Source organism: Typopeltis vanoorti, chromosome 6 (genome assembly GCF_054136105.1).
Source record: "Typopeltis vanoorti isolate ZY-2024b chromosome 6, IOZ_Tvanoo_1.0, whole genome shotgun sequence".
Taxonomy (NCBI): domain Eukaryota; kingdom Metazoa; phylum Arthropoda; class Arachnida; order Uropygi; family Thelyphonidae; genus Typopeltis; species Typopeltis vanoorti.
The window spans coordinates 90,718,406-90,734,365 of NC_143554.1; the positions used below are offsets into that span (position 1 = coordinate 90,718,406).

The 15,960-nt window shown below is 35.0% G+C and overlaps 1 protein-coding gene across 1 annotated transcript in view; it reads right to left on the bottom strand.

Annotated features, from left to right (window-relative positions):
• The window catches only part of LOC150105699 (97 kDa heat shock protein-like), a 207,079-nt gene that overhangs the window by 74,365 nt on the left and 116,754 nt on the right, over window positions 1-15,960 (bottom strand). Inside the window, exons 11-12 of the mRNA XM_090395021.1 lie at window positions 13,698-14,002; window positions 447-500 (exon numbers count right to left, since the gene is read on the bottom strand). Of these exons, the coding sequence (XP_090251147.1) occupies window positions 447-500; window positions 13,698-14,002 (359 nt within the window). The remainder of the gene's footprint in view (window positions 1-446; window positions 501-13,697; window positions 14,003-15,960) is intronic.

Here is a 15,960-nt window from a genome sequence, read left to right on the forward strand (position 1 = left end):
TTGCTAAGTTACTGTGCTAAGATATACACTGACCTCTTTAGTTGGGTGCAGATTAAGATGTGCACATCTCATGCAGAATAGACGAATTAGACAAGGATTTACCTATCTGTTTTTATAAATCCAATATTCTTTGTACATATATTTATAGCATGTAACTTATGAATTTTAATGAATCAAATACTCATTAAATTAAAGAGAATCAAGCATGGATAATGCACACTCACATAAAAGTATACTGCAGATTATATATTTCCAGAATTTGTAATGGAATTACATTTATTCAGTTTTGAGTAAATGTAAACTGAAGGTTCTGCTAATGACAGAAACAGGATGCTATTAATGGTACCATAAATTCTCAGTATTCATAAAGGAATTTTACTGCAGGGTAAAACATGCAACAGCTAATATTAAATAATTTTATGAAAAAGACCAAAGAAAGTAATTACTTTGTTGCTAACTGAATGATCACCTACATCTTGTCTATCAGTCTGCATTTCACTCTGAAAAAAAAGAAAGCAATATCAAAATTAGAAAAAAATTATACAACTCGAATTAAATTAATTTAATACATATTCATTTCTTTGACATAATGTGCAAACAACTCTGTTGCAGCATTAGTTTGTTATGAATATTATCTTTATTTTCACTTTATGAATGTAATGACTACATATATGACTGAGTTCCATGGAATAAACCTATTACACTATATCAAGGAAAAAAATTTTGGTTCTCTACTTTCAAAAATTAAATTTAGTGTAAGTTACCATTTGCAGGGTAAATGGTAAAGTGCAACATGGAGGACTTCTATAACAAACTAATGTACATTATTTTTACTTATATGTGTGATTCTTAAATAGGTGTTCTAATCCCAACACTGTGAATGCACAAAACCACCATGTGGTTTTATGCATTTAGAGGATAGATGAATTTCATTGACTAATATAATATCCACCCTTGAAGTGGCTAGAAAATAAAATTTGATGGTTTCTAGAGCTGCGTTTCCAGATTATTTAACTCAAACTCGTGTACAATAAAAATATCAATGTACTATAGGCTACAATCTTTTGTGTGTAGGATCCACATAAAAATTGTTATCCTCTTTTATTCAACATATTTCATTACTTTCCTATCAGTCACATTTTTTCCCCCTTTCAAAACTGGTCTTACAAGGACTTTGAATTGGTCAGTTCTTACATTTATCTTCAATATCACACCTTATATCTTTATTTTTCTCCAGGTCTTTTTCACGGCATTTCAACTTTTTTTTTTTTTGCTAATATTTCATCTCCTGTTTGACAATATCATCTTACATAAATTCCGCTTATATTCCCAAATATTAACAATCTTAGGTTTGATATCTTTATTTTTAATATGGTTCAGTTACTGATGCCATTTGTTTACTCCTCTAATTTTCTTTAAAATTAGATTTGAGATCAATCTTTACCTATTTTTCGAACTTTCACAAATCTATAAGCTAAAATTTGTTTGAACACTGTTTTGTTCAAAATATAATACATAATAATACATTGCTATAATTAGTCTTCTATCTGATTTCTCTTATGCTCCAAATAAATTATTTAACTGGCTTCAAACCAGCCTTACTTATTAAATTTATCATGCAAAAATTGTGCTTTACTGAAGTGTGTAACTGGTTCTAGGTTTACTACTAAAAAAAAAAAAAAAAAGTACTTTGATGTATTTTATTTTCCTGCTCAATTTCTTAGAACTGGGTTTTTTATTGCCAGTTTCCATAGCAAATTTATCACAGTAATTATTTTGGATAAAGACTCTTGAAGATCTCCGGCAGTTTAAGAAGATAACAAGTGCCAAGAGGAAAAAATTAAGTTTAATATATCTTATTTTAAATCTCATCTTTTAATATATTTTCCTTTATATTTTTCATAGATCTTTGTTGGAAGTTTTTTTCTACTTGGCTAGACTAATAAATTTAGTTTAATCCTTTATCCAAGTGTAAGCAAATAGTTTGCACCTGAAATATCTTGTGGATGAGGCAACTTGTGGCAAACGTGAATCAAGCTCTCATCACTTCTCGTCTTAGTATCTCCCATAATGCACAGCACATCTCCTTGCAGACATATATAATGCTATGCATTAAGGGAAGGGCCACTATCCAGACCGGTTTCGACCTTTATTGAGGTCTCGTCAGTGGGAGCCAGACCCCAAAAGGTGGTGATGTCCACCTTTACCACAAGTTGCTTCAGTCCTGAAGATACTTCAGGCGCAATTCACACAAATAGAATTCACACTATTTCAAATATGAGTTAAGAGTTTGGGAATGAGATGCAGCTACCAGCCATGCTTCTACTCCAGAACTTTAAAATCACTGGTAACATGAACTGATGTATCACTGACTGCAAAGAATGGAGACCAGCTGCCCAATTTCAGCAATTAGAGTTTAAAAGTTCTGCCTACCTATGGGAAACAAAATATCATTAAAAAAATTTTAACATTCAGTAGTCCATACAGATTATAAGATTGTACAACCCTGTTTTATAACCTGATATGCAACATAAGTAAAAGCACATACAGTTCTGTATAATGCTCTATTTACACTACAGACAATGTTTTGAATTATTTCCAGGTACCTTATATTCTGTTTGAGATCCTTGCTGATTATAGGTAAGCATCTACTTCTGGGCTTCATTTTCTGTTTACTTAACCCCCCCCCCCCAGTATATTTGCATAATTCTTTCCTGATATATACTAGAAAATTCCTAATTCTCACTGTTAGTATTATTTCCCGTTTGGGATTCTTAATTTTGTGACAAAGTCTTCTGATTACAGTGCTAGTTCTAAAATCATAGGATTATTGATTTGGAATTATGGTTATTACATGAGCTGGAGTAGATCATATTTGATCAGAAATGCTTAAGTATGGAAGTATAGAGTTTTGCATTGGCTACACTGCATAATTCAAAGGGCCTGGTTAGGTCGAATTCCAGATGACTGGAGTAAAGCTTTCATAGTTCCCATCTATCTATATCTATATAAAGAGAATAAAGCTTAATGTGAGAATTGCAGAGAAATTTCTCTAATGTTCAAGATAAGATTTTTATGCAAGCATACTTGAAAAGAGGTTGAGAAAGATTGTGGAAGAGAAACTGGCTGTCAAGATCAGATTTCCACTTTACAAAAAATAGTTGAGAAATCAATTATTGGGAAATCAACAGCTGGGAATATGATAAGTATCTGTACTTAAGTTTTGTAGATCTGGAAAAGGAACACAAGATGCCCAGAGAAAAGCTTTTCAAAATACTTCAATTATATGGGGTAAATGGAACATTATAGAGAACAATACATAATCTATATTTAAGTTGTCAGTCAGCAGTTAGTATTGAAGAAAATATAGGAAGATGGTTGGGTGTAAAATCAGGAGTAAGATAAGGATGCACATTAAAGTGGCATCAGGCCTGATATTAGAATTGGACATGTCAAACTTCGTTCCTTGCTTATGCAGATCATGTACTCCAAAGTCTCCAGGATTCTTTAATTAAGAATAACAGCTGCAACAAATGTGGCAAAAAAAAAAAAAAAAAAACTATGAAATAGGCAGGAACAGAAAAAAGCTGCATTTCTGAATGGAAATCCTATAGAACAAGTAAAATATTTCAGCTATTTAGGCACACAATTTTCAGTGAAGATGGTAAGTTAAATCTAGAAATAGACAACAGAATATTATCAAAATCTGATTTTGACAACCTGTATTTGGCCTAAATCTAGCTTGTTCTTCACCAAGCTTCCCTTTCAAATTTTCTTTTTGCTGTTTCTCAAGGTATTGAGAATACCTACTGAGTGACAGCAGGTATTTCCCTGCTGTCGCTCAGCAGGGAAATACTTCTGTAATTCTCATCTTCACTCATTTCCTATATCCGATTCTTATACATATTATCCTATATCATTGATGTACAAATTAAATAACAGAGGACCAAGTACTCAGCCAGGCAGTACACTACTGGTCATTTGCCTTCTTAGATGCCTCAATAAACCACTAGCACTCTCTGATATTCATCCATTAGCCATCTTCTAATCAAAATCACCAGATTCATATCCATCCCAATTTTCTCCAATTTATACAACAAAGTTCTATGTCAAACGCCTTTGCAAAGTTCAGAAGTATCACTGAGTAGCAATTTCTCTTATCCAACTCATGTTGGAGGTTAACACGTTCACTGCCACGCTACTCAGTCATAGTTTGTTCCCACACGCCAAGTGCTTTTCGCGTCTTCAAGGTCACTACGAGTAATCTCGTAGCCGGCTTATCAGACAGAATTTTGTTTCATGCACCAACTACGAGTAATCTCGTATCACTCCCATCTTCAAGGTCACTACGAGTAATCTCGTAGCCAGCTTATCAGATCGAATTTTGTTTCATACGCCAACTACGAGTAATCTCGTATCACTTCCATCCATATATTACATGTGCTGATGCCAGTGTTTATTGCGTCTAGTTCAGTTTTAGTTTCTAGTCTCTAAGAACCTTCAATTTCGCCATGACCAGTAAAAGAAAACTTACTGATATAGAAGTAGAAGCTTATGCTAATATGAGCGATGATGAATTTCATGAAATATTTGGTTTCGATTCCAAAGATGATCCTACAGACAACTCTAGCGGTGACTCCAATGATGAAGAAACTTTTGAAGATGAAGTTAGCAACCAGCCAAATACATCAACATCAGCTTATTGGGAAAATTCAGAAGAAGACAAAGCCATGCCGTGTCTGTACAAGAAACAAACGTAGACGCGAAACACGTTATTACTGTCCTGTTTGCTAGGAAAAACCATCATTGTGCGTGGAAAATTGTTTTAAAATGTACCATTCTTAATTTGAATAAATTGTTTTTTTTTTATTTTACTGAGTGCTTTTTTATTTCATTGATTGGTTTTTATTTTTATTGATTTTACTAGTTTAAAATTGATTTACAAATTACATGTTATACTACGGATTAACTCGCGCTTGGCATACGAGGTTGGTAATCGACATACGAGTATACTCGTAGTTGGCTTGTGAAGCTCATATACGAACTACGAGTATACTCGTAGTTGGCATCTGAGGCACATTCACAATATACTATATTTTAGTTGAAATTATTTCTCTTCTACCAAGCCCCCAGACATGCTCTCCGCTTTATTCAGAATCCAAGGGTCCAAATTACGGTAATTATACAAAGGAATAACTCGCGTTTGGCATAGGAGGTCGGTAAATCGACATATGAATACTCGTAGTTGGCTTGTGAAGCTCATATACAAACTACGAGTATACTCGTAGTTGGCAGCGAACGTGTTAATGGAGTATTGACAGCACTGAGGAAGGATTAAACTAATTTTAATGCTTCCAATATTTCTTGGCCCAGACACATTAGACTTCTTCTGTCGCATCAATTGTCTACATCCAAGAATCCAATTTATGATGGAGAAGGAAAATAATAGTTTACCCTTCCTAGACACCTTAGTGACACACCTTCTAAATGGTAACCTCTCCTTCACTGCGTACAGAAAATCCACACAAGCAGATACATTAAACTTTTGCACTACCACCCCTCCCAACAACATGGCATCATTAAAACTCTAATCAACAGAGCCCACAATCTTTGTTCCAGTAGATCCTTTCTTTCAACAGAACTCAACTATATACACAACACCTTCCATCCAATGGCTACAGTGCTTACAGAATTAAAAAAATAATCCTCCATTTCTTAGCCATTCCTTCAAAAAGATTTCAGAAACATCATCACCATCCCCTACATCCAGGGCACATTGAAAAAAAATTGCCATGTCTTTAAAAAAGTACAACCTCTACACAGCTTTTAAACTCCACCAGAAACTTTCTACTCTTATCTGTTATACCAAAGATCTACCCTTATCTGTTATACTCCTCTAATCTCTCACTGCCCGGAGTATATAAAGTACCCCGTTCCTGCTAGCTGGCTTACTTCGGACAGACAGGTAGATCAGCCACCATCTGTTTAGATGAACACAAAACTTACATCTGAAATCATGATTATGGTCATTTTGGTCTTGCACACTAGGTATTGGATACTACTGCTAGGATATTATTATTACAGCAATCAAATTAATAAAATAAAATAAAAATACATATATCTAACTGGTGTCATCCTCAGATAAGCTCATTAAAAAGCTTCGAGGATGCAAGCAGAGACATTACATCTCAACCGAGATAAAAAAAAAAAGAATTATTTATTACATTGAAGTGCTGTAGCTAAATGCTATTAAAAATGTAACCTTATCCAATTGCAATCTATAAATTACCATCCATAGTAACTATTATTAATGCATCTCAGAATACAAAAAACAGAAAAATTTGTATGAAATTCACTGTAAAAATATATGTAATATGTAAATATGTGCATATATGTAAATGCCATAAGTGCTCTGTAAGATGATAAATAAAATGCTATTACAGAATTTAAAAAAAAAAAATAAATAAATAAAAAATTACATGACACCTCCAGGGAGTCCAAGACTCATCGAGGGAGGACACCTACTTTACAACTCTGTCTCCACCACCAATTACAATGAACCGCAATTACACCAATGCCATCTAGCGCCAACCACCACCACCAGTGTTTTCACAAATGACAATCACAAACATCCATGCCTATGGTGGAATTCGAACCTGCAACCTTTTGGCTGGACGCATATGCTAACCACTTCCTTCACCAACCAGGCCAGTTTTCTTCTGGAAGAAAACCACCATGCTCCATTACAGTAAATTAAAAACTATTTTTGGAATCTGCAGCAACACTCAGAAATAAACCAAATACGGGTACAAAAAATTTCCTAAAATTTGGGAAATGTTAAGTGTCAGCGCTCCCAATTTACACCATAGGTTGCCTACAAATGCTCACATAAGGTGTACCACCTAGATTGAACTACTGAACTTTAGAATAATAGCCACGTGTTTCACTGAGTATTGTGTTGTCTTTGTGTGTGTGTGTGGGGGGGGTATTAGTGTTATTTGTACTCCTTGGAGATGTCTCAGTGACACATGAAATACTGGAAGCATTAAAAATTAGTTCAATCCTTTCTTAGTGCTGTAATACTCCATGAAACCTCCAACATGATGTCTCCCAGGACTTAAGCCTTAATCTAACTTCATTGTCACTTGATTATAAAAGCAAGCAAATTACTAAGGCAAGACCTACCCTTCACAAAACCATACATCCCTTATATTCCTATCCACTTAGTCCTGAATACTGTCTTTACCTTAACCACTCCTGAAATATTGATTAGCCTACAATGTGCTACTTCTGTCTCGGAACCTCCTTTATGCATTAAGACTATTTTGTTCCCTTTTCACTCTCGACATCTTCCTGGTACCGAGGCTTAAATAGTACCAGAACCTTAAATAGTTTGGTCGGAAGAGCTGCTAATTCCCTCACACATTGTTGTAATATAAGGTGGCTATTAAATAACGAGACTAGTTGCAAAAATGTAGTTTATTATTACAATTGTACAACTTAATTTTGATCCCCTTCAACATACTCCCCTCCTCTATCTATACACTGTTGCATACAAATTTTCCACTGTTGGAAGCAGTGTTGCAAGTCATCAGGTGTTAACTGCTTCAGTTGTGCTGCCGTTTTCTCCCCCTCATCCAATGACTGAAAATGGGTGCTCTTCAATGCAGATCTCAACTTTGGAAAAAGGTAAAAGTCACATGGAGCTAAGTCCGGTGAGTAAGGTGGATGGTCCAACACTGAGATCTTCTTATCAGCCAGATACTGCTTTACAGACAGTGCACTGTGGGCTGGAGTGTTGTCCTGATGGAGAATCCAAGCGTTGTTCTTCCACAGATAGGGTCTTCCTCACTCGTTCTCTCAGCTTGGCCAGAACCTCAAGGTAATAATGTTGGATAACTTTCTGACCCTCTGGTACCATTCAACCATTACCACGTCATTGATATAAAAAAAAATAAAATGATCAGCATTGCCTTCAGTTTTGACTTGCTCACTGTTGCTTTTTTTTCATTCTCAGTGACATGGGAGTTTTCCAGTGCATCGATCGTCTCTTTGTTTCTGGATCATACTGGAAAATCCACATCTCATCATATGTGACGATCTTCTCCTCTTGAGATTAATGCGCTGATCGAGTTTAACGTTACACGCTATTCTGGCAAAGCGACTTCATACGTGTTTCTTTTTTAACTGCCTACAGATTAACTACGAGCAACAGCGAACAATGCTTATCTCAACTGCTTCTAGAACCTTCAAGGTCATTCACGGCACAAGCGCATCCCACTACTATGAGTACACGATTCACAGCACACTTTTCTCGTTATTTAATAGCCCCACCTCGCACATGGGCCAATATGCCATCTAATCTTATGGCCATGTTTGCATTGAGGTTCTACAATATTCTAAGCACCTCCATTTCTTCAAATCTCTATTCTCCCATCAGTCAATGTGACATCTGAAATTGTAATATCATCACCCAGATGGTACACCCTTGCAAAATGAGAGAGAGAGATAGACAGACAAAATTACTCATAATTTTGTCTGTCTATCTCTCTCTCTCTCTCTGTGTGCACACACACACACACATTATTTTTATCATGAATTGCACCTATTTTTTTTCTTAGTCTTTCCTACAACATTTTTTTTTCATGCAAATCCACCACAAAAGTTGCAAGAGTATATTTAGTACCATGTTAAATAAGAGTTAAATAAACAAGGAGCTCTATCTAGAGATCAAATATATTACTTATTGTTCATTGGATTACAAGTAATGTTATCCATCCAATCAGGCTGGCCTTCTGTTCCCTGTATTACTCCAAACATCACAGCAATATCAAGCTTTAATATAATTTTTTTTTATTTTAGACTTATGCATGCATATTCTTTTAACTCTGTACTAAGAAAGCAATACAATAAAATTCTAAAACAAATTTTTGATAAGAAAATATCAAAATATTTGAATCAACCCTGACAGATTTTTAAAAAAGTGTGATACAAATACATATTACAGAGGTGTAGATAAAATGATATTTCAAAGTAGTTTAACCACCTTACCAGTCATTATGGATCAAATACACATCCTCATATATTTCAATGTAATAACAATGGTATTACAATTTTAATATGCACTTCACATCCATGATAACCTTGATGTCTACAGACGTCATGACCGGTAGCCTGGTTAAGGGTCCATACATCAAAATTATTCCAGCACTCTGAATGTACAGATTATTTCACTTAAATTTGGTCTATTCTGATTTCTTTCGAGCAAACCATTTATATGGGTAGAGTGAATTGAAATTATGCTGAAATAACTTTCTCTAGCTGATCAAGATATACAGGGTGTTCGGGATAAATTTGACATATTTATAATTAATTATATTTTTCCGTAAGTTACATGTATTAACACACACTTCTCTTCATTTAAAAGTTTGGACCCTTCTTCATTCATATACAAGATGTCAGAAAGGATGGATAGCTGGAACCCACCTGAATCATGGAAGAGAATAACTTGTATCATGATGATTCGTGCCCGCCATCAAAATAAGGATATTACGACTGCTGCCCAATGCTCCCTGAATACAGTAAAAACAATCAGGCATGAACTAGAGACTTGCAATGGTGACTACGAGGATGTAGCAAGAAGAAAGATCCCTAGCAGACGATCTGATTGCGTTCGTACAGCAGAATTCCTCGCAAATCTGCAGGAACAGGTATTGAAGAACCCTGGCATTGGAATTCGGGCTTTGTTCGTGGAGTTGCTAACTGTAGTCAAGCCCTGGATAACAAGGGTAGCCAATGGTAGGCCGTATGTATGGCAGCAGGATTCGGCCCCTTGCCACACCTCTGGGAAAAGTCAAAAATGGTTGTCTGAAAATTTCTACGACTTCACCAGTCCAAATGTTTGGCCTCCAAACTCCCCAGACCTTAACCCCATGGATTATTTTGTATGGGGCGCAGTTGAAAAAGACACCAATCGCACTTCCAGTAATACAAAAGCCCAGTTAATGGATAAAATTAAAACAGTTTTTGCGGCCCTTCCCAGGGAGACTGTAGCATCAGCTTGTTCGAGGTTCCGAAGCAGAATTGAAGCTGTGATCGATGCTAATGGTGGTTATTTTGAGTAAATCTTGTTGATAGTATTGTAATTAACTCTGCCTGTAATGTTTTTTTGTCAATTCATTAAATTTAATAGATACAAAGAAGATTTTCTTTTTCCTTACGAAACTGTCAAATTTATCCCGAACACCCTGTAGGACATACACAAGTAGATAAATTCTGCCTTGAACAGACCCATTCTTTATTGGCAAAATGATTCAAGCTAATAATTTCAACATTGAATTTCATGAAATTGGTTGAGTCACTTTATTTAGATCATTTGTGATGGCAAAATTAGAAAATAAAATAAAATAAAAATAAAATTCAGCGAAGTATATGCAAGTCAAAACAGGTAAAATTTAATAACATTCTTTGAACAACATTACTTTGTTACAAGCTTTATGATAGTTCTCATAAAAACAGAACTAAGAGTCATAAATGCTCATTTGGCATAATGCAAGGATGAATGCAAAACTATTACTCGAGACTGTGTCATAAAAGTAGATTTTTTTCCTCTGTATAATTCCTTTTTTTTTATATATATATTTTTATTGGCCAAGCAATAATATACCACATATCAAGGCAGTAATTTCAGATAATTCATTACTAGGATTAAGACAGGATGATGTTTACAATTCCATCTTTGTTGGTGAAACAGTTCAAGATTCCTTTTTGCTTAATTGAGGTGTTGATTAATAGATATTCCTCACATCCCAAGTTGGATGAAATTTAATACAATTTGGTATTTAAGATAACTTGAATCATTTCAACTGGGCAACTATTTTAATGGGAAAAGTATGTCATTTTAGACATATGAACCATGGATATACACTGCTTGGAAAGAAATCAGCTGATCGGGAGCAAGGTGCATCATGCCATGTAACAAATTACATGTTTGTAACTAGTATAAATTGGAGGAATGTGATGCTCCCAAGTCAGTGCAACTGTGTCCAGGTGAAATGGCTGTGAGAGGAGGGAACTGATGGAGTTTGAAAGAGGTATTGTGAGTGGATGACATGTTGTAGGCCTATCTGTTCAGCAAATTGTTGACAAACCAGGCCACTCCAGTTCGACAATCAGTGATAATGAGATGAAAGCACGGGGGGCAACTGTAACTGCTACCGACAGTGCATGACTCACCAAATGTGACCATAGGATGCTACAAAGAATATATAAAAACTGCCATTTCTCAGGTTCGACTGGAACATGAATCTGCACAAAAACATCCAGAATCCAGGCTCACAACATTCAGACCACATTACCTGAACCAACATGCAGCACTGTAAGTGGTGCAAAGAGTGTAGGATGTGGAAGCTTTGAAAGCTGAGTTATGGAGAGACGAATCATGTTACACCCTCAACTGAGCAGATAGGCAGGTGTGGGTGTGGCAGATGCACAGTGAATGTCTTTTACCAGAATGTGCATCACAACTCAGTGGTGGCAGTGAGATTGGCATAGTCCTGTTTTTCCCAGTTGGGCTTCAGACCTCTGTTTGTGGTGTCATGAACACTGAACTCTGAGAGGTATCTGAACATTCTGGACAATGCAATACTTCCTATTCTGCACCATTTCTACAGAACTGACTATTGTCTCTTTCAGCAAGACAATGCACTGTGTCATAATGCTGCTGCAACTGCTTGGCTTGTGGAGATGAACATCACCACAGTTGAGTGGCCTCCACACAGCTCTGATTAACTGGAGTAACAGTTGAGGTCAAGGGATATCCACCCACAACAGTTGAAGACCTCATTACATGCCTACAGAAAGAATGGTCCAAAATTCCCATTAATCACTATCATATGAAAGTATTTCCCCGTAGGATTGCTGCAGTCACCACAGTGAAAGGATGTCCTACATCTTTATGAAGTGCCTGTTTGTTCCTCACACTGATGTCTGTTGACTTCTTTCCAAGCAGTGTACCTTCAATTTAAGATAATGAATGTCAGTTACAAAATACATTGCATGACTGGTTTCCTTACTTGTTATTTATCCATTTATATATCAAAGAAAGCTGCGCTGTTTTTTTTTTTTTTTTTTAAATCACCATGCTAAAAACTTACAATGGGAAAAATTAATCCAGAATCTTTATTTATTTCTACTTCAACTTACAAGGTGAAGTAGACATGGCATTGCAGGAAGCAAAGAATGGAAAGGCCCAGGAGAAGATGGAATTATGGTAGACTTCTTAAAACTGGGAGGAAGTCCTGTCAAACAGGAAACCAAACTAATAAATGCCTAAAACAGAGAAGAATTCCAAAAAATTGGAACAATTCACTCCTAATAATAATTTTTAAAAAGGGCAATAAAGAAGAAATTAAAAACTACAGACTATAAAGCCTACTCGCCACCATATATATAACGTCTTCACAAAAATTATAAATAATAGAATAAAATCTAAACTTGAGGTAATGCAATCCTGTGAACAAGCTGGATTAAGGAAGAATTACAATACTTTGGACCATATACACCCATTAAGACAACTTATTGAAAATCAACTGAATACAACAAACCCTAGATTACGAAAAAAAAATTGATTCAGTTAAAACATCTGCAATACTAGAAGCTCCTGAAACTCAGAGAACTGAGAAACCATATATTGAAACACTAAACCATATTTACAATAATGCAACTACTGTAATTAAATTATATAAAAACAGTGAAAGTTTCTGATACAAAATGGCATCTGACAAGGCAATACTATATCTCCCAAATTATTTACAGCTGCATTAGAGGAAGTCTTTAGAAGCCTTGATTGGGAATGGAAACAAAAGGAATAAACATAAATGGAGAAAGGCTGCGTCATCTAAAATTTGCAGATGTTGTCGTCTTAATAGCAGATAATCTTGAAGATCTGGAAGAAAGGCTAAATCAGCTAAAGGAAGCCTCCAGAGTAATTGGATTAAAAATAAATAGAGAAAAAACAATGATGAATAAATACATAAACCAAAGAACTGTCAAAGTTGAAAACCATGAAATAGAACAAGTTACCTCATATGTATATTTGGGTCAGCTGATATCTTTTGAGGACTGGCAAAGAAAAGAGATTAAATGAAGAATTCACCTTGGATGGATGCCTTATGGAAAAATGAGAGACATACTCAGAACATCCCTGTGAGTCTAAAAAGGAAAGCTTTCAACCAGTGCATACTTCCTGTTCTATGGAGGAGAAACGTGGACTTTAACAGAAGCTCTAAACAACACAACATCGAATGGAGAGACGTATGCTAAAAATAACATTAACAGATAGGAAACAAATACCTGGATAAAATCTCAAACAGGTGTCATGGATATTGCAAAATACATTAAACAGGCTAAGTGGGATGGGCTGGCCATATTGCCAGATGGAAGATGGACTAGAAAAACAATAGAGTGGACACAATGGATTGATCGAGAAGAAGAGGAAGACCAAGAAGAAGAAGAAGATAGAGGGATGAACCGGAACAAGTTGCAGGAGTGAGGAGGTAGAAAACTGAGTGGGCCAGGAAAACCATGGGGGAGACCTTCATTCAGCAATGGACAGAACCAAAAGGTTAAAGAAGAAGATTTTTATTTGTAGTAAAAACGTTTATGCATACTGTTGCTGTATAATTAAAGAAACACACCTCATTTATATGATCTCCATCATTTTGCTCAGAATTTGAAATATCACCATTTGGTGGCTGTTTGGGAGAATTTTCTATATCCATTTCATCATTTCCATTCCGGTTTGCTTTTTCTGGAGTATTCAAGTCCTGTTTCTGTCCACTCTCAGCCTCTTTGTTTTGTTCATTAACTTCAACTGTTACTTTCTCCACCATAGTAGCAGAACACACAGAGAAAATTCCGTGTAAATTGACACGCACTTTAACCTTAACTTTGGTAGTTTCATTTTCTGATGTTTTTGTAACTTTGTCTACTGTAAATGCACCTATATGGAAAGAGAGAAAAACATTACTATTGCTTCTGTTAAAATTATATTTTAATTTCAAAGCAAATAATTTTATTATTAAATATCACAAAATAAAGTACATATGAATCAGGCTCTGTCAAAAGTTTTATGGTTATTCCAATGAAGGATGAAAATACATTTGTTTATTTTAATTTTCCTGATATATATTCTCAAGTGGTGTGTGTGTGTGTATAGGAAATGATAGTACTGCACATTTATTACTAGATTTTTATCAACAATCTGAGTAGCTGAAATTTTTGAGAGCTGAAACAGTTCTTAGGCACTATTAACTATATTGATAGTTCAATTCAGTGGTTCAAATTATTTCAATTCCACCGAAAAAATAATTATCTGTGTATTTTATTATAATCAAAATATATCAATATACTAGCAAAATCTGAAGCATTATATAAAACAGCTGAAAGGTTGGTCTTGAAATAAACATGATTAAAACATCATCATTATCAAAATCCTGCTATGTACCTTAAGGAGGTGTACAGGAGAATTATGATAGCACTACATGAAAAAGTTGCACCATTACTAACTTCCAATCAATAATTTTCATCCAAATTAATCTGTTATCTGTCAAGACTCCAATATTATCAGATCTTATATTCTGTCTTTTAAGGTGTTTTTTTTTTTTTTTTTACTGTATCAACACATCTACATCTTGGTCTTCCTCTGGGTCTTTATCCTACCAACCTGGCAAAGAATGCTCGTTTCACTAATCTTTCTTCTTCCATTCTGTTCACGTGACCATACCACCTGAGAGTAGCTCTACTAGTATATTCCTGAATGCTAACAATGGCAAGTTCTTTCCTAATCCTCATTTTTAATGTGATACCGCCACTGATGCCATCTGTTCACTCCACTAATCTTACTCAGAACTCTCATATCAGAGGCCTCTAGTCTTCGATCAAGTGTTTTATTTCTAACCCAGCTGTCGGATCCATAAGTTAGTGATTAATTTCTTTCTTATTCCATAAAAATTTATTCAGCTGATCTCTACCATACCAGCTTTACTAATTCTGTTGTCTATTTCCATATTTAATTTATCATCCTCACTAAATATTGTGCCTAAATAGCTGAAATGTTCTATAGGTTCACCATTCAAGATACAGTTGATGTTTTCAATCTTTCTGCCTATTTTTTTATTGTCTTTTTTATTGCTGATTTTCATACCAAATTTATTACAATAGTTATTCAGTTTAGTCAGGGAATCTTGTAGGCTTGTAATGGATTTATTCAGAGGTATAACATCATCTGCATAAAGTAAAGAGCTAGGATTAACATTACCAATTTTGACAAATGACTAATAAAAAGTTCTTAAAATGAACAGCAAATGCCATAAAGAAATTGCAATCTATCAACATGCAATAGAAGTTAAAAATTTTACATACCTCGGAGCTAATATTGATGCTAAAAGTGGAACTGAAAAGTATATAAATATTCACTGAAAAAGAACTAAAATATAAAGATCTTTAATAGCAACAGTAAGGCTGTATTATTATATGGATCAGACATGGAAAAAACAAGAAGGTAAATTAAAGTTTTCAACCAAAATGTTTGCATAAAATATTGAAAATACTTTGGCCCCAACATATAACAGTGAATTATATAAATAAACTAAGCAAAAAAGTATCGGCATTGAAATTTTAAAAAAATGCAAAAGGAAATGATTGGACATGAGTGAGAATGGACAGCAGGGAGATTCTAAGTGATTTGATATGAATTCCAGAAGGAAAAAGGAAAGGCCTAAATTAATCCAACAGACAATTACAGAAAAGGAAAGAAAAATGGTTGGTTCGGAGAGCTGGAGGGAAGCAGAAATAGGTGCACAAGCCAGAGGTATCTAGAAGAAACAGATCTTGCTCTTATGAACCATTGGGGGTATGAAAAGTATTATTATCATTTGATACCTCCAGGAGGTCCAAAGA